The sequence below is a fragment of the Thrips palmi genome, unplaced genomic scaffold (genome assembly GCF_012932325.1).
Source record: "Thrips palmi isolate BJ-2018 unplaced genomic scaffold, TpBJ-2018v1 HiC_scaffold_6, whole genome shotgun sequence".
NCBI classification, from domain to species: domain Eukaryota; kingdom Metazoa; phylum Arthropoda; class Insecta; order Thysanoptera; family Thripidae; genus Thrips; species Thrips palmi.
Window position 1 is genome coordinate 7012487 of NW_023144633.1, and position 18739 is coordinate 7031225.

The 18739-nt window shown below is 51.9% G+C and overlaps 4 protein-coding genes across 4 annotated transcripts in view; 2 read left to right on the forward strand and 2 right to left on the reverse strand.

Moving 5' to 3' along the window:
• Positions 1–602: 602 nt before the first annotated feature.
• On the forward strand, positions 603–1724 carry LOC117652016 (transcription factor SPT20 homolog; the record flags this gene model as incomplete). Its single annotated transcript, XM_034396641.1, has 3 exons — positions 603–1028; positions 1214–1512; positions 1670–1724. Coding segments are annotated over 3 exons (780 nt in total), but the record flags the coding sequence as incomplete, so codon positions are not given.
• Positions 1725–3192: 1468 nt separating this feature from the next.
• LOC117651664 (thioredoxin reductase-like selenoprotein T homolog CG3887) lies at positions 3193–6086 on the reverse strand. The gene is made up of 4 exons (XM_034395896.1): positions 5884–6086; positions 5429–5558; positions 5144–5348; positions 3193–5056 (listed from the first exon to the last, which is right to left on the reverse strand). The coding sequence occupies exons 1-4, from the start codon at positions 6048–6050 to the stop codon at positions 4926–4928; spliced, it is 633 nt and encodes a 210-aa protein (XP_034251787.1). The 5' UTR covers positions 6051–6086; the 3' UTR covers positions 3193–4925.
• Positions 6087–6446: 360 nt separating this feature from the next.
• Positions 6447–8220, forward strand: LOC117651660 (eukaryotic translation initiation factor 3 subunit H). Its single transcript, XM_034395891.1, has 6 exons — positions 6447–6521; positions 6591–6744; positions 6833–7000; positions 7081–7330; positions 7418–7553; positions 7659–8220. Exons 1-6 carry the CDS (start codon positions 6447–6449, stop codon positions 7884–7886), a joined length of 1011 nt encoding a protein of 336 aa, XP_034251782.1. The 3' UTR covers positions 7887–8220.
• An 18-nt stretch (positions 8221–8238) lies between these two features.
• LOC117651662 (SPRY domain-containing SOCS box protein 3) overlaps positions 8239–18739 on the reverse strand; it is a 47157-nt gene continuing 36656 nt past the window's right edge. Inside the window, 3 exon segments of the mRNA XM_034395894.1 lie at positions 8239–10021; positions 10855–10937; positions 10940–11047. Of these exon segments, the coding sequence (XP_034251785.1) occupies positions 9773–10021; positions 10855–10937; positions 10940–11047 (440 nt within the window). The 3' untranslated portion in view covers positions 8239–9772.

Sequence of the window (18739 nt, forward strand, 5' to 3'; positions counted from 1 at the left end):
CTGTCGTCGGTGCCGCCGTGGCAGCGGCGTCGCTTCTCGCCGATGACCCTCCCCGACGAGGCGCTCGGGGCGCTTGGGGAGCCCGTCAGCAGCCCGGAGGTGGTGCTGGAGCCGCACGAGCCGCCGACCGCCGCCCCTCTCTGGCACTTACCCACCCCCCACCTGTTCGGCCCCAACCCGCCAGAGCTCGCCCCCACCCCCGCCCCCGACGATGTGCCTCCGCGGGGCCGCGGCCGCGGTCGGGGCCGCGCGTCCTCAGGCAGGGCCGTTGCCCGAGGGCAGTCCCGCCGGGGCAGCCGCCAGCAACAGGGGCACCTTCAGGCGCCGAGCACCGACCCCGACGTCAACGACGAGAACAATGTACTGCCTTTGGAAACTGCCTGGCCTTTCGTGGGGAAATGCCTGTCGGATTTCTCATCGTGTTTTCTGCTCTCTGCCAGGATCCGAGGCGGCAGGCCAGGCAACTGCAGCGCTCGCCGCCGCAGAGGGCGAACCCTCCGCACCTGCAGCACCTGCAGGACCTCGCCGACCAGCTGCATGTTTCGCGCGCGGGCCGGCCGTCGCAGAGGCCCTTGCAGCAGCAACAGCAGCAGCAGCAACATCAGCCGCAGCAACAACACCACCACCAACAACAAGTACAACAACTACAACAACAACAACAAGTACAACTTCAACAACAACAAGTACAACTACAACAGCAACAACAAGTACAACAACTACAACATCAACAAGTACAACAACTACAACAACAACAGCAACAGTACCAAGAGCAACTACCGCTGCAGCAGCAGTTCCTCACGCAGCCTCAGTTGATCCAGCAACAACAGCAGCAACAACAACTGCACTTCTTGCAGCAGCAACAACTCCAGATTTTTCAGCAGCGCGTGAACCAGCACCAGCAGGCCATGTTTTATCAACAACAACAACAACAGCAACAGCAACAGCTGCCCACAGTGCATCCTCCCATAAGCTGGCACCGGCCGAGCCTTGAAAGCGGCGATTTCATCGGCCCGGTGGACACGGCACCGGTACGCCCCGTCCCCTGGACATTCAGACCTCTCATCTTCGTACTCCAGCCTCGTTTGCTCATGGTTTCGTACTATCCGATAATTCTAATTTAGAGATTGAAATGTAGAGACTTTCTTTTCCAAACGAGCTTCGCTGTACAGTCCCATGTTTGCTCGTGGTTGCTGGAACTGTTCCACTGTTCCAGAATCAGCGGCCGACGTCCACGGTGCACTGGAGGACGTCGAATTGGACAGAGCATCCGACGATGCCCATGCAGCGCGGGCAACACCGCGGGCAGCGAGGGCAGCACCGCGGCCAGCATCGCACCATGCATCGCGGTCTCGAGCGCGGTCCGCAGCGAGAGCAGCAAGCTGGAAGCAGTGGAGGCCCGGCGGCAGCCTGGTCGGCACCGCGGTCGTTAGGCAGGCCGTCGCAGAGGGCTTCGGCCATCGCCCAGATCCCCCCGGAGCAGGGCGCCGCCCTCGCCGACGTGGACCTCGCGCCGTACGCGGCCGCGCCGCCCCGCCCCCACCAGCACATCATGCCGAAGCCCCCGAACTTCCCAGCCGCGACGGAGCAGGCGTACCGTGCCCAGTGGGCTGCCGCGGCCCCGCAGCCCCAGATGGGCCCACTGCACCCCATGCCTCCGTTGCTGCGCCAGGGCCTCGGCCCCGACCTCGGCCAGGGCCTCGGTCAAAGTCTCGGACAGGGACTAGGTCCGGGCCTCGGTCAGGGCCTCGGACAGGGCCTCGGACAGGGCCTCGGACAGGGCCTCGGTCAGGGCCTCGGTCAGGGCCTCGGACAGGGCCACGGACAGGTACTCGGCCAGGCCCGCCCGCAGGCGGCAGCGCGCGGGCGGCGCCATGACCTCGGCGGCGTGCCGGGCGGCGTACCCATGGTCGCCATGCCCTCCATCAGGAACCTCCTGACGACGCTCGTGTCCTCGCTGCAGGTCTCGCACGAGGTGAACCAGGGGAGCCCCGGCGTGGGCGAAGTGCTGGGCCACCTGTCCACGCTGGCGCAAGGCGTGATCCCCGGCAACGCTATGACCGTGTCCCTGACGCTGGAGCACGACGGCCAGGTCGGACCCCCGGGTGCCGGGCGCGCCATGCTGCTGCCCACCAACGGCCGCGAGGGCGTGGTGCTGGGCTCGTACAGGCACTCCAGCCTCGAGGAGACGATGCAGGCCGGGCCGCTGGCCGGGCCCCAGGCCCTGCTCCCCGTCGGCATGGAGGACGGCGCGTCCACGCCCGCCCCCACCCCGCAGCCCTTCGTGACGCACATGAGCTCGGCGGGGTCGCAGCTCACCGTCACACACCTCCCCGAGCTGGCCGCGCCGTGGAACCTGCCGGACATGCAGTAGTCTTTTCGTTACTAACCACCTTCTCGAATTTTATTTGTTGACATTTCTCCTGGTTCCCTCTGGAACCATTTGTCGCGCTAATTGTGCCTGAGTAGGCTAAGGAGCCGGTAATCGGTTTATACTAGTTTTTAATGTGCCATAGATAAGAATCTCGTTATTTACGGCTTTATGCAATATTTTTTAAAAGAGGTGCTTGTAATTGCAAAGCTGGGCGTGAAGGCCATGACTAGAGTGGACTTTCTTCTCATAGATCTTTCAATTTTTTGGAGATGTGTTCAATAAGTTTTCTTCAGCTATGCTTAATAAAAAAAATTATAATTAGCATATAAAATAACTTTAATTGGTGTATGTTGAGATCTAACAACCCTGATAATGATGAAGATATGTAGTGTGTGAAGGTAATGTAGCGTAATGTAATGTTTCAAAAGGTACTACTTACATAATCTCTTTGTGACTCTTACCAATATTGTCTGTGCTGTATGATGTGTGAGAGAAATTTGCGTGTTTATGCAAGTAAAACTAATATATTCTTGCACTTTTGTTTTTCCTATTCTGTCTTAGTAAACCTCATAGCTAAAATAATTTACATATTTCCTGGTTTACATATTCTCTCTCTCTCTCTCTCTCTCTCTCTCTGGATTGCATAGAAATTTACAAAAAGAAAAAAAGTCAGATGGGTGTAATAGAGTTTGTTATTTCTCATGTAACGCATTGGCCCAGTGTACCAGGTCTTTGATTCATTTTTTTATCCTAAAACCGCTAGTTTAGAAAACTGAATGTTTATCAATACATGTTGCAAGAAAGGAATGCAATAAAAAGAATGCATTTTAAAGATTTATTTTAATTATTATGAAGCTAATATATGTAATTTGGGACACTTCACAATAGTTACAAGTCAGGTATACTCAGAGCACCTAAAACATACGGATACGAGCTAACAATTTATAATAACGGATACAAAATCAAAATACACAGGTTTCTGCACAACATTTGTAGAGATACCAATGAGAAATTTCTCTTAATGAGCAGTAACATAAATACATAGAAGCAGCATGTTTCAGTCTTCAGATCTCTAATATTTTGAGGCTAACTCCATTCAGTTTCAAGTGAAACCCCAATCATTGAGACACTTTACTAAGAGAAATTCTATCAAGTAACAAATTATTAATACGGTGCTGAACTGATAAAAATTGCTGAAATTACTGTTTTCTAAATAACTCGATGTCTGAGACAATGATCTTCCAACCTGGTTAAAACAATTGGGAGGGCATCATTGAGATGAATACACAGAGTAAGTAGCACCTGCTTCAACATATTCTGCCACACACAGAAGCCAACACATAGGCACACATAGACAAGGAAAAAAAGTGTTCAGCAATGATTTTTAAAAACGAATTATGTGAACAAAACATTTACATTCCCTTCAAATGACATGAATATGATATGAAAACACAGCTGAAATAGTAGAAAACTTCAAGTTTCCATTAAATTTGAAGTAGTAAGAAAAAGGAACCTTTATTATCTTTGTTAAACAGTACTTCATCAATTCTGAATGGAAGTTCTTCAAAATTGCAAGCACAGCAATTTTTATTGGTTCCAAATAATTTTGAAAAATGAAGTCCACCTTCATACGGTGTGACAAAATATATCACAGCACCTCCACTACAAAAACAGAAAATAAACAGAAACTGACTAGTTTCACATTCACAAATCTCACAGGAAAACAGGAAGAAAAAAATACAAGATTTGTGGTGGCTCTAGCATCAATTACCAAGGAAAAGAACCGTTCATTTAAAAAGTTCATAACATTCCTAAAAAATTGAATATATCCACAAGCAGGCATAAATAAAGGAGAATGCAGATTCCAACCAGCTATGCAACATTTAAACCACATTAGAAAGATACTTATCAGCTAGATGGAATGTGATGCATTTTCAAATGGACCAAAGCACACACACACACACAAAACAAAGGTGTAGTGCTTGCACATAACAGTGAGAATATAAGTCTCAAAACCTTTTTATTATTACTATGATGGGAATCTTGAAGTTCTCATGGCATGGCTGTGTCAGGCAAAATTTGAAATTGGTGCATACCAAAAAGGAGTCACTTCAAGTGTGATTCAATTACAAAACTCTTTCTGATGAAATGCAAATGGAACAGTGTCATAAAACCAGCAGGGAGCAAAACAGGAGGCACATTCAGAGAAATCATCTAACAGGTAGAAAACTACGACAATTAAAGAGCATTCAACTCTAACTGTCCCAATATGGGTTATAGGATATCAAACATAGGTGGTTATGGCAATTTTCTGAGCCATGAACAAATCAGCAACTAATGTAATGCAGTCCATCTCCTGAATGGGGGTCTTGTACACACAAAACAAATGTAAGATGAAAGAATGGGTTGAAATCGGTATGGAATGCAAATCAGCTCTTGAACCCCCACAAATATCTCATAGAAATAAGATGAAATAGAAAATAAAAAACATACTGAAATGAAATTTGTAATTTTTGTAAGCTCTCCACATTATCCCCATCACTTTATAGTGACCTCATTTTGTAAATCCTGTATTAAGATCCAATTTACTTTCGAACTGAAGTCCTAGATGGTTATCAATGATCTGGAAAAGTTCTGGTGGTTGAGGAATACGACCTGTCTCTATTTTGGACCAAACTGGCATATCTGCAAGTTGCAATAAACAGAAAGGATTAAAACTTTATAAATATTTTTTTCTAGGCAACATTTTAAAGACATTTAATGCTAACTTACCATCAAGGGTTATTTCAAAAGCACCTGTAGACATCATTTGTCCCTCAATAGCGTTGGTGAGGAAGAAGCACATAAGGCACGAGTACAACTTATTTTCCACACACCAGACCCACCAGTTTGGTGGCGCCGCATTGCCATGTCCAAGAAATTGGAATGGATTGGAACCAGTCATAATTGCGAAGATTATAACCATTTTGGCAATACTCTGTTGAGAAAAGTCAAAATATTAAAATACAAATAAACTGTGAAGTGTTAGTGGTTTGAAGGAGAATCTGATAACCTTACCAAAAACCTTGCAAACTGCAAGGACACTCCAGGTGGGTCATAGTTGGAACCATGGACAGAAATTTGTGGGTATTTTTGTTGAATGATGGTAACGTAGTCATCAAATACTTTCCGGTAGCCACACGAATAGCTGCAAAAAAGAAAGGGAAAAAGAAGATAATAGGAGCTTGACTTCGGATTGTGAGTTCAAAATTTGCTATGAGTGATCCTAAATTATATGCAAATATGCACAGGATAAGGGGGATTATTGCTTAACCTTTACAACGATTTCAAGAAAAATAAAGTCATTAAATTAGTTCCGAAAATGATCAGCATTCGCAATGCAAGGGAATCGCTGAGCAGTGACAATCCCAAAAACACGAACACGAAGTCGCCAAAACAGACAATGATTCATAGGAATAGGTGAATGAAATTTCGCAAGTAATGTCAACACGGGACCTGATGAACGCACTCACCAATAAAGGAATTTCAGCGTCGGACCAACATTTTTAAAGCCAACTTTTGATATAGTTGGTATCTCTTTTTCACTGGAAGAATCAGCAAACAATCCAATATCTCTGATAGATAATCCTAGGCAAATCATAAACAGAAATACATAAGTCAATCTCGTCAAGTCAGCCATTTTTACTGCACTGTCTGTCCAGTCGGCCGCAAGCAGAAAGCATTTGGGAGAAATTTTTCATTTCTGTGTTCATGTGTATGAGAAAGTTTCAAGTCATGTCAAAACACAAAATTGAATTTTATCGTCTTGTGGCTTTTTAACGAGATTTCTCAAGTAATAAAATATAAGAAATTAGGTCCTTATTCGAGTAGAAACGTGTATTTATCACATGAGGAAATAAATGCTGAAAATAAAGTGAGTCTTGTCTGAAGGCCAATGATCATTCAAGAACAAAAATAGTAACAAAAGCAGACTGCTCAGGACAACAAAACACTGTCGATGTTCATTGCGGCTGCGGCACGGCGACGTGCCCCTGTGTTTTGTATTTAGCTAGAAAGTTTTTATATTTCTGTGAAAATGGCTGGTCGAGGATCTGCGAGTCGTTTAGTTGAGAATGAGACAGCCATTGCCTACGTGCAAATGGATGGTTTGGTAAGATTCATACATGAGGATCTGGCTTGAAGAGGGAATTCTGTCAACTGATTAACCTCCTTGTTACAGGCGATGATGAAAATTATTAAACATTGTCATGAAGAGAGTGCAGGTAACATGAAAATGGCCCAAGGTGCGCTTCTTGGGCTAGTTGTCAAGAACCGCCTGGAAATCACAAACTGCTTTGCCTTCCCTAAGAACAGTGATGATTCCATGGATGAAGGTACGTTGAGTTAGGTTAGGTCTTGCAGGTCCATGTCATGTAACAGATTTCTTTACCTAGGATATATATGATTGATTATTTATTGCAGAGGAATATCAGCTGACCATGATGAGGAGGTTACGGAGAGTGAATGTAGATCATTTCCATGTTGGATGGTACCAGAGCTCAGATGTTGGGAACTTTTTGAGCTTATCATTGCTCGAGAGCCAGTTCCATTATCAGACCTCAATTGAAGAATCTGTCGTTGTCATCTATGGTATGCTTCAATTGGCTTGTTTCGTCTTAACCGTAGCTCATCAAATATTCAGCTTGTGTACTAAAGGCCTATCTTTACAGATACTGCCAAAACTGCTCGTGGATTTTTGACATGTAAGGCATATCGTCTAACTCCTCAGGCTATCAATATGTACAAAGAGGGAGAGTTCACTCCAGAGGCTCTTCGTACTCTGAAAGTTGGCTTTGAGTCATTATTTGTTGAAGTGCCTGTTGTAGTAAAGAATTCTTTACTCACAAACATCATGCTTACTGAAATTGACGAGATGGTCCCTGAAGATGAAGGAACTAAGTTTTTGGATCTCGGGACAGCGTGAGTTCTGTTTAAAATCTCTCTTGCATCAAACCCCTCTCATTTTTACGTCTGTAGCATATTTCAATTTTGTTTTATTTGTGCCAGGTCTGTGCTTGAAGGACAGCTCCGGAGTATGATGGACAGAGTTGATGAGCTTAACCAGGAAGCCATCAAATTCAACAGATTCCAGGTCCAGGTTATTCGTCAACAGCAAGAGAAGCATCGTTTTACATTGAAGAGGGTTAGTACCAGCTTTAATTTTGAATCCAAACACCCTTAAAATAAAACTCATGCATGTGGCTCATATCTTCAAACTGTGTGCTGAACTTTTCTCTCTGCATTTCAGGCTCAAGAAAATGCTGCCCGGTCAGCCAAGGGAGAGCCTCCTTTGCCAGAAGAGGACCTCACCAAACTTTTCAGACCAATTCCTGTGCCACCCCGTCTCAACCCCATGATCATCGCTGGACAGATCAACACCTACAGCCAGCACATTTCTCAGTTCTGCTCGCAATCTCTTGCAAAGTTATATATTACTCAATCCCTTCAGCAAGCAAAAGAAGCATCAAACAATTAGCTGATTGTAACATTCATTGCGTCCATGACGCCCCTATTTTTGAGCTTGTGGAGGCAAGCTCTTTTCCTTTTTTACTGGATCGTAACCTTTGGGTATGCATCAGATAATTCCTCTTTTATTAAAAGTTCTGAAAGTGTACCAATGCATTTTTTTGGAAAGAGGGAGTTCACTATTTTGAAGCAAAGCTTTTTTTGAATGATGATAATTGCAGGTGTATTCATGTCTCTGGTCTCCATCATGTTCATATGAATTCATTATACATCAGATTGCAACTTGTGTGACTGTTGAAATTTCTTTACAGTTTTGTTTGGCATTAAAGGTAATATAAAGCAAGCATCTTGCTTTTGTCTGTCGCCTTTATTTAACCTTATGATCAGACATTGATATTTTTCTACAAAATCATTATCACATATATGTGCGCAACTGAATAAAACACTTATCCCTCTAAGGGAAACATAGTGGCAACAAGGATTACATCAAGAAGGAATTTGTTGATAGGGCAAAAAATGTGCATTTGAAGGCAATGAAATTGCTTTCACAATTAAGAAGCTAGAATTTATAATAATTTGGCTTAAACCACAGTGGAGGGAGATCCCCTCCCGCTATGGTTTTTAACATAACATTGTCTATAGTACCAGGAATATTAGCCTTTCCATCACTTCTGAGCCTTGGGTAAATGGGTATATTCATCACATGTCCAACAATTACCAGCATTGTGCGTTCAAAGCGCATCTCATATTCCAAGCATACAATGGAATGTATAGTTAATAACCTTTGAGGAATGATATGATTAAATTGCAATAACACATGATAAGCTGTACTTGCTCTAGGAGCACTAACATTGACAAGGATTAAATACACTGAAGCCTGAGTGCAATCTGTCACTTCAGGACTGAGACAAATTTCATCTTGAACACATCAACATCCTGAATGAACAGCGACTCAAGCAGCTTCTCTCATATTGAGCAACAATGTGCTCTCTAGTTTGGTAACTTGCAATATATTAACCAGAATAAATAAGATTTCTACTAACAACAGAAACACGAATACATCATTAAACTAAATTGCAATAGAGTAACCACAGAGCAGCTCGCTCTTATCACTTAAAATCATAGTGACTAAAAATTTCTAGGAAAACAATGTAACATAAATATATTGAACACATATTGAAACCATTTTGTACTAAAATTGTTCTTAACAAAATTATTTACTAGTGGCAAAAAATGCTAAGACTTGCAGCCATTTCAAAACAAATTATTTTCTAGTAATAGAAACAAGAATAAAGAAATCACATCTAAACACACTCTTACAATAACACCAAGATAGACAAACAGAGAGGATAAATATTTTAATAATTGATTTAATTTTAATTGATTTAGATAGATAAAACTCAGTTCAAACAACTATAATGCAGAAGGAATGAACACACAACAAATTTTACTAAAACTTGATATAAATAAGTAACAGTAATTAGGATAAGGTAATAGTAATAGAGTTTAGTCACGTCTATGGAAGGCGATGAACACAGAAGGATAGTTAAGGTAACACACTTTGACTAGAACATTGGCTGACGCCACACTAGAAGCGAAAACGAGATATCGTGGTTGCCCAGTGCGGGCCCACAAACAGTAAGTAGCATCTCTAGAGGGGAAACAAGAAACAGGAAGGCACGAAAATCGAGAAATTAGAAAGAGAGGCTGCGACTACCCCCTCGGGGATGATGGGAACCGGCCAGGGAGCTCGGAGCCTTCACGGACCCAGGAAGAACAGGGAAGTCCCGATCAATGATGAAACTTTGGTCCATTTTAATGTCAAAATGACATTAGTTATTGACGACATTTTGACCTGAGTTTGACTGCCTGTTCTCCTTGGGACGTTTGCATGGTTTATATCAACAAGCGCTGCGCCGGGTTGGTGATGGGCAGCACCGTGGGTACCACCACGCCGTCCAGGATGTAGGCCCTGATCGGGTCGGGCAGCGGCAGCGTCTCCACGTCCTCGGGGTTGTGCAGCGCGCGCAGCACGGCCGCCCTGCAGCGGTCCAGCAGCGTGCCAATGTCGACGCGCGCCGACAGCAGCGTGAACTTGGTGTTCCTGGCCGTGGCCGCCACCATGGGGTACAGCGGCTCGTTTACCTGGAACACCAACATGACGTCACCAAGGCCGCACAGTGGGCCAAGACCGGCGCAGGCGCAGGCGGTCAAAACCCTGAACGCGTTTTGAGCTCCAGAGTCGCTTAACAGGACTCGATCCCAACGTGTGACCCCACCAATGGATTCCTCGTTCGGAGAGCAATCCATTGGTGGGGTCACACGTTCGATTCGAGTCACATTTAGCGACTCTTCTGGCCCACTGTGAGCCACGAAAGCCAGCAGGAGAACGCGTCGGGTAAGACGCCCAGCGGGTAGGCAACCCCTACAGCAACCGCCGAGCGGGCAGGCAACCCCTCGTACTTCGTCCTCGCCGACGGCCCACAGTGGGCCAGAAGACCGGTGGAGGCGGCCAAAACTCTAGACGCGTTTTGAGCTCCGGAGTCGCTAAATGGGACTCGAACCGAGCGTGTGACCGACCCCACCAATGGATAGCTCTTCGAACGAGGAATCCATAGATGGCGAGGGGTCACCCACTCCGGGAATCGTGTGTACACTCAGTCCGGGAATCGTTCGTAATTTGCTCAAAATTTTATCGAAAATCTTAAAAGTTTCAATGGTGAGGGATAAGTAATAGACACTAAACACTCAAAAGCTAAGAAAAATCTTCAAAAACCTCTCCTTTTATGCAAGATTTGTTCAGGAATCGCGGGAATCCGGAATCGTGTGTACGCCCAAGTACCGAGTGGGTAACCCCTCGATAGATGGGGTCACTCTGTCGGTTCGAGTCCTGATTAGCGACTCTGAAGCTGAAAACGCGTCTAGAGTTTCGGCCGCCTCCACCGGTCTTCTGGCCCACTGTGCGGCCCTCTCCTCACCTTGTCCAGCCCTTTGAAGGCCACGCCCATCCAGCGGTTGTCCTTGAAGAAGCCCAGGGTGCCGGCGATGCCGTCAAACAGACCCCGATGACGGTGTCCTCGTTCTGCGTGAAGGGCTCGGCGTAGGGCGCCCAGAGGCCCTTGTGCCACACCACGCCCTTGTGGGAGATGCCCCAGCCGTTCTCGTCCTCGCCTGCAACACACAAGTACCGAGTATGACAACGCGGGTTGGGGGTTCAAGGAGGGCGCGACACGCGGTCTGAGGGCCTCAAGGGTGCCGAAGGCAAGCGGCCGAGCAGCCGAGGCAAGGGCCAAGGCAGCCAAGGGCTGCATCCGCTGCGTCACGCTGCCAATAAGACCTCCCCTCCCCCTCCCCCGCGCGATCTGAATCAAGTCAAAATGCCGGTTAGGCATCAGCGCTTCCGTCCTCTTCATCAGGCTATTTGAAATTTTAATGTTTTGCATGGCATATTACTTGTGGACTGCCGCGCTGTTCCCCCGCTAGCTTGTGTACACAAAAAATCAGGGCCCGACCGCCGGCGCTGGCAAGGCTGGCGAGGCTGCCGAGACGCCCCGGCGATGGCGATGGCGTCACGGCCGGGGCGCCGGCTGGCCTGGCATAGTGTCGCCCGCAGGCTGGCTGCTGCAACCCGCGCGGCCCGGCCTGGCCGCTCTTTTGAATTACCATTTTATGCGTATTGCTCGCGGTTTTAATATTTCGCTAGTCGGGTTAAACTGGATGGCAGATGCTACCCCCGCGCCGCCCCCGGTCGACCCCTTTAGCCCGGCGGCCGGGGGGCGGCGGGGGCGGCGGGGGCGGCGGGGCCGAGGCCGCTCCGTGGAGTGGGGCCGCTGCCTGCTCTACCGGCTGCCTGGATCTTGTTGCCCACTCTTACCCCCTTTTCTTTAATATTTGAAAAATTGCGGCGCAGTGATGAGAAAGCCTTGCAGCAGGCTCTCTCTCTCTCCCCCACTTCATTTCCTCTCACCCCTTCTCCCTCCCTCCCCCTCCCCTGCCCTGACCTATCCCCGCCGCGCCCCTCGACTCCTGCCCGCACTCTTGAGCAGTGCAGCTGGCGCACCGAGGCAGCAGCGAGGCAGAGCAGAGCGGAGCAGAGCGCCGAGTTTTTCACAGTCACTACCCGCCCTGTACCCGCCCCACACAGTGGGCCAGAAGACCGGTGGAGGCGGCCAAAACTCTAGACGCGTTTTGAGCTCCAGAGTCGCTAAACAGGCCTCGAACCGAACGTGTGACCCCACCAGTGGATTCCTTGTCCGGAGAGCAATCTATTGGTGGGGTCACACGTTCGTTTCGAGTCCCATTTAGCGACTCTGGAGCTCAAAACGCGTCTGGAGTTTTGGCCGCCTCACCGGTCTTCTGGCCCACTGTGCCCCACTCGCTCGCTCCGCCCTCTCGATTTCTCATACCCGCTAATGTGAGTCCTCCCTGCGCACCGCCCTGTCGCAATAACCGACAACCGCCTCGCGATGATTTTTCATTTTTTTTTCGTTTGGCGGCTGTAATTGCCGCGCTGCGCCGCGCTGCGCTTCCGCGGCCTTGGCGGAGCCTTCGGCCCTTCGGCCGGATTGTTTACTTTTGCAATTGATGATGCAAATTCGGCGCCTGATTGCGTTTGGCTGGTCTGGACGGTCTGGGCGGTCTGCGCCGCCGAATGAATGAATGAATGAGTGAGTGGCTGAATTAATGAATTAATGAACGGATGAGTCGCGCTGCCTAGCGCCGCCAAGCCGCGCCGCTGGGACTTCCCCGCCTGAAAAAAGGGCGCCGAATCCGGAAGTGCACCGCCACCGCACAGTGGGTCAGATGACCGGTGGAGGCGGCCGAAGTTCTCGACGCGTTTTGAGCTCCAGAGTCGCTAAATGGGACTCGAACCGGACGTGTGACCCCACCAATGGATTCCTTGTTCGGAGAGCAATCCATTGGTGGACGTCCGGTTCGCGTCCTGTTTAGCGACTCTGGAGCTCAAAACGCGTCGAGAGTTTTGGCCGCCTCTACCGGTCTTCTGGCCCACTGCGCAGCCTCGGCTTCAGCCTCGGAGGTAGGCCGCCGGCCGTCCAGCGCGACGCGCCGGCGCGGCGTGTTGCCCACCCTCTGGTTCGCAGGCGCCGAGGTCCTCGAGGTTCGCACGTTCGGTTCGAATCCCATTTAGCGACTCTTGAGCTCAAAACGCATCGAGAACTTCGGCCGCCTCCACCGGTCATCTGGCCCACTGTGCGGTGGCGGTGCACTTCCGGATTCGGCGCCCTTTTTTCAGGCGGGGAAGTCCCAGCGGCGCGGCTTGGCGGCGCCCACAGGCTTTCTGGCCCACTGTGCGCCGGCCGCGGTACACTGCCTCTCTCGTGTGAAAGTCAGTGAGAGAGACAGCCTGGAGGCAGGCAACCGATGGCGGCTTCCTGGCTCGTGTCCGCATGGGAGAGGAGCAGCGAAGGAATTCGGAAGTGAACCGAAGTTTATTCGAAATGAGACAGGACTGGGCCCGACGGGGCCCGAGATAGCGCGGGCATAGCCAGGCATAGCCTCATACGGGGCGACTGTCGGACTACTGTGCCACTGGCTCCCTTAATTCAATTTGCAAGTTGTGTTGTTGTCGAAGAGCCACCGGGGCGGACCTTGCTGCTTGGGCCGCTGCCTTTTGGTCTCCTGCGTGCCCGGGCTGGGGGCGGGGTGGGGCGGGGCGAGGCGGGGCGGGGCGAGGCGGGGCGGGGTGGGGCGGGGTGGGGCGGGGGCATGTGCGAGTTCCGAATGGCCCACTGTGCGCGGACAATGCGAGCCCCTTGGCCAATCTGCCTCGAGCCTAATCTAATCCGGATCCACAAGACGCTCGCGGGGCGGGGCGGGGCGGGGCGGGTGGGGCGCGGGGCGGGGCGGGGTGGGTCGCGGGGTCCGGTAGCAATGCCGCACGACGAATACACGCCCATAATAAGGAGAGCTCGGCATTTCGCGAGGGATTGGCTTTCTTTGATCAGTTCGTCCGACACCGATGTGAGTTGTTGGCTTCCCCGTCCGGGCCCGTCCCGCGCTCCCCCGGCCCTATTCTGTCTGTCACAATCAGACTGCTTCGCGGCGTACCTGGCAAGCGATTTGTTTACCATTCGAAAGCCAGTCCGAGGCCAGGCCGACAACGAAAAGCCGTGCACTGCGGCGGGCTGCAGGACTGGAACGCCAGTCTCCCGTCATTTTGCCCTCCTCAACGTGCAGACGTACCACAGTGGGCTAGAAGACCGGACATATCACCTCAGCAATGGATTCCTCGTTCGGGGAGCAAGCCATTGGTGGGGTCACACGCTCGGTTAGAGTCCCATTTAGCGACTCTGGAGCTCAAAACTCGTCCGAGATTTTGACCGCCTCCACCGGTCTTCTGGCCCACTGTGCGCGTTCCGGTGTGGGCGGCAACCTCTGTGGTGTGCTGCTCGTGGTGCGAAGCCCAACATGTTGAATCGCACTTTGGCACCACGCGATGTCTTTGCCTTGTTTCGGCCACAAGCCACGGAGCAGTCCCCGCAACACCCACCCGCCGCCGCGGCAGTTCCAATTTTTCCCCCCGCATTCTTTTGTTTTTGCCGGCCATCATCATCGTCTCGTTGGCGGCGCCCCTATTTCGGTATTTCGGTGCGGCCAGCGCGTCGCGACTCGCGGGGCTCGGCCTGGCGGGCCACAGTGGGCCAGAAGAATGGTGGAGGCGGCCAAAACTCTAGACGCGTTTTGAGCTCCAGAGTCGCTAGGCAGGACTCGAACCGGACGTGTGACCCCACCAATGGATTCCTCGTTCGGAGAGCAATCCATTGGTGGGGTCACACGTTCGGTTCGAGTCCTGTTTAGCGACTCTGGAGCACAAACCGCGTCTAGAGTTTTGGCCGCCTCCACCAGTCTTCTGGCCCACTGTGCGGGCCGGCTGGCCTGCCTGGCCTTGGTAGAGGGGCCGGGCAGGACGGGCAGGCCGGGCCGGACCGCCCGGACGCCGGGGTGTATTCGTATACGTTCATATGTGTAGAATATTGGCTCTCCCCTCCAGGATCGGCCCGCATTTGGCACGGGGCGCGGGGAGGGGTGGCGGAGGGGGTGATTTAAGGACTTGGACGGACCGCGAGGTCGCTGGACGGTCAAACGAGATTTGGAAAAGAGGGTGTCGCTAGTTTGGCCTATTAAAAAAATCCTAGTCAGTCATAAAACCCAATAGGTATTTAATTATAAGGATTTTATGTTTTTAATAACCTAGGGTTCATTCATCCATTCATTCATCCATCCATTCATCCATTCATCCATCCATCCATCAATGCATTCATTCATTCATTCATTCATTCATTCATTCATTCATTCATTCATTCATTCATTCATTCATTCATTCATTCATTCATTCATTCATTCATTAATTCATTCATTCATTCATTCATTAATTCATTCATTCATTCACCCATTCATTCCCCTCCCTGACCAGCGACCATGACGAGTGAGCCGCTGGCAGCGCGCTACCCTCGTCAAAAATCACTTCTAAAAGCGGGTCAGGAAAAAAAAGTGGCGCTTTGACATGGAAAGTCGGCAGGGAGTGCGGCGGGGGTGGGAACCGGACTGGGTGTCGGCTGTGATTGGGCGATAATGAGCGAGTTGATAGGCCGGAGGGGAAAGGGGGGGGGGCAGCGGCTAGGTAGACGTGCATGTTACAGGTGGGCACTCGCGCACAGACTCAGGCACGTTCACGGGAGCAGTGGTCACCTTCGTCGGTGCGGTGCCAGCAGACTCATTCCGAGAGTCGTTTTCGTCACTCTGTCTCTCTCGCACTCATGGGGCGTCCCATATAGGTGCGAGAGAGACGGGAGTGACGAAAACGCCTCTCGGAGTCAGTCCACCGAGATTGAGAGGCCTTGAGGTCTTGTAGACTCCGAAAGTCATTTTCGTCGCTCTATCTCACTCGCACCTATAAGGAACGCCCCATGAGTGCGAAAGAGACAGAGCGATGAAAACGACTCTCGGAATCAGTGTGCTGCCCCACCTTCGGAAGGGCTGTCCTGTCCCTCCGCGGCCTGGTCAAGGGCCTGCCTCTGCCCCCACACTGGCACACTGCCGCACACGGCACACGCGCCGTGACAATAAAGAACGTATTAATCATTGGGTGCAGTGGCTCCCCCACTCGGGCTGTGGGATGTTTCGCCCGGATCGGCCGGCCGTCTCCCTCTATCGCTCTCTCCACCGCCTCGCTCCCACGCAAGGACGCCCTCTCTCTCGCTCCCGCTGCCGGGCGCGCGGCGATGCTGCTGCTACTGCTGGGCGAAATAAAAAAAAAGGGAGAGGGAACCTTGTTACGAGCTTTTTTAAATTCCGTTTCATGCATGATGGGAAAAAAATGGCGGTCGGCGTGTGGAGGGAGCGTGGAGCGTGTACCTTGTGCTCTCCTCCGGCTGGACGGCGAGCCGGGCCGCGCGGCGGCAGCGGCAGGCCTCGAAACGCCGTGGCCGTGCCGTGGCCGTGCCGTGGCACAGTGGGCCAGAAGACCGGTGGAGGCGGACAAAACTGTAGACGCGTTTCGAACTCCAGAGTCACTAAATGAGACTCGAATCGAACGTGTGACCCCACCAATGGATAGCTCGTCGAACGAGGAATCCATTGATGGGGTCACTCGTTTGGTTCGAGTCCTGTTGAGCGACTCTGGAGCTCAAAACGCGTCTGGAGTTTTGGCCGCCTCCACCGGTCTTCTGGCCCACTGTGCGTGGCCCAGCCCGCGGGACCGCGCCCTCCCCCCCTCCCCCTTCAAATTCCCCGCCCGCCCCTCCGGGGCACGCCGAGCACCGTGCACGGAACATATTTGTTTCAATAGGGGAAATTCCTCTGATCGGCGGTGCCCCCTCCTCCCCCTCCCCCTTTGTGCCCCCCCCCCTCCAAGCTGCCGCATGGCTTTCGCACCCTGCAGCTACGCCGAGCTACGCGCTACGCGCCACGCCGCCACGCCACGCCCCTACGCCAGCAGCCGCGGGCCGGCGGCAGCGGCGGCAGTCCGCGCGATCCTAAACCGGCAAACCGCCGCTCCAAAACTATTACCCCTCCAGCGCGCTGGCGGCGCTGGCGGGGCGAGGCGCGTGGCGTGTGGCGGAAGCAGCTCTCGAACCGGAAGTCGCAAACAATGAGCCTAAGTGGAGGCGAGGCGGCAAAGTTGCGGGAGCCGCGGGAAGAGAAAAAAAAAACAAAACAAAAAAGGGCGCGAACACGGTGCGGTGTACTCGAACGACACGCTCCGCTCGACCGCGACGCGCACGTGAGCCAACGTGAGCCTCGGAGCGACAATGACTCGCTCATAAAGCCGCCGCTCAACCGACCAATCAAGCGATCAATCTAGCGACCCCCCCGCCCCGCCCCGCCCCCCCCCGGCCCCGCCCCGCGCCGCCCCCCCCCGCGCCGCTGCGGCTGCCTGAGGGGGAGCTCGTAAATCACCTGCTTGTCGGGGCCGCCCCGGTCGGCCTCATCCTCCGCCACGCGTTGAACACCTGCGTCCTGGTAGGGCGCCCGGCCGGGCCTGGGCCCAGGGCCTTCCCGACGCCGAGGCCGCGCGCCCCGGCGCCCCGCACGGGACAAGGCGCACGCCACTTAGCACAGGTAAGCTGGCCGCGCCGCGCCGCCCGCCGACAGATCGGCCGGATCGGGCACATATGCCGCCCCGGCGCACAGTGGGCCAGAAGGCCGGTGGAGGCGGACAAACCTCTAGACGCGTTTTGAGCTGCAGAGTCGCTAAGCGGGCATCGAACCGAACGTGTGACCCCACCAATGGACTCCTCGTTCGGAGAGCAATACATTGGTGGGGTCACACGATCGGTTCGAGTCCCATTTGGCGACTCTGGAGCTCAAAACGCGTCTAGAGTTTCGGCCGCCTCCTCCGGTCTTCTGGCCCACTGTGCGGCGCGCTTGTTTAAAAATACGAGTGTGACAGCGAGCGGCTGGATGTGCAGATGGCCTCGAGGAGCGCTAGGGTCGGAGCGGCAGCCCCCGCGCCCCACGCCCCCGAGGACCCTCTCCCGCAACCAGTGTCACCGCGTAAGTGCGGAAACTCTTACGACACTCTCATTCCAGGAACGTGACACCACGTTGAAACGAGCATTGTGTCACGTTCGTTTGAATGTGAACAAGCTGATTTTAGGCCAATTCACAACCAAACGAATGTGACACGACGCTCAAACGAACGTGACGTTTTGTCACGTTCGTTTCAACGTGATGTCACGTTCCTGGAATGAGAGTGGATGTATTAAAAGGGTTGCCATCTTCGACCCGCCTTCTCGGCAGCCCAAGGAGGCAGGCTTTGGTTGGTAACCCTGAGCCCTGACGGTGCTGGAGGGATTATTGGTGACTCACGAGGCAGCTCTGGCCAGCACGTTAAACCGAATCAACGCGTCGACGAGCCACGAGCGCCGTGCAGCTAGGCAGTCCCGTCGCCACAGAGTGCGGCCGGGACAGCCTACCTGCCATTACCATTAGCATTCAGGGCCAGACCACACATCATCGTATGCCATTTCGGGCCCGACACAAGCTCGCCTACACTGCGAAACGACTCGCCGCACAGTAGTTTCCTCGCCCTCTTGCATCCAAACAGAACGCAACCCTAGAGCGAAAAAGACAAAGACTAACCCGAAGGAGAAATCCTCTGAAAAACTGAGCGTGTTTTTTTCCTCCGACGTGTCCGTCCATCCAGCCGCAGTAACGGATGCACGCGCACCTCAGTGCCTGGCCAGGGCCATCGGTATCCCCGTCTGTCCCAGCCCGATGCAGGTCGTTCTATCCCTGCTTTTCTCTCTCTTTTCTCTCTCCTCTCTTTTTCCCCTCTCTCTCTCTCTCTCTCTCCCTCTCTCCCCTTTTCCCTCTCTCTCTCTCCCTCCCCTCTCTTTT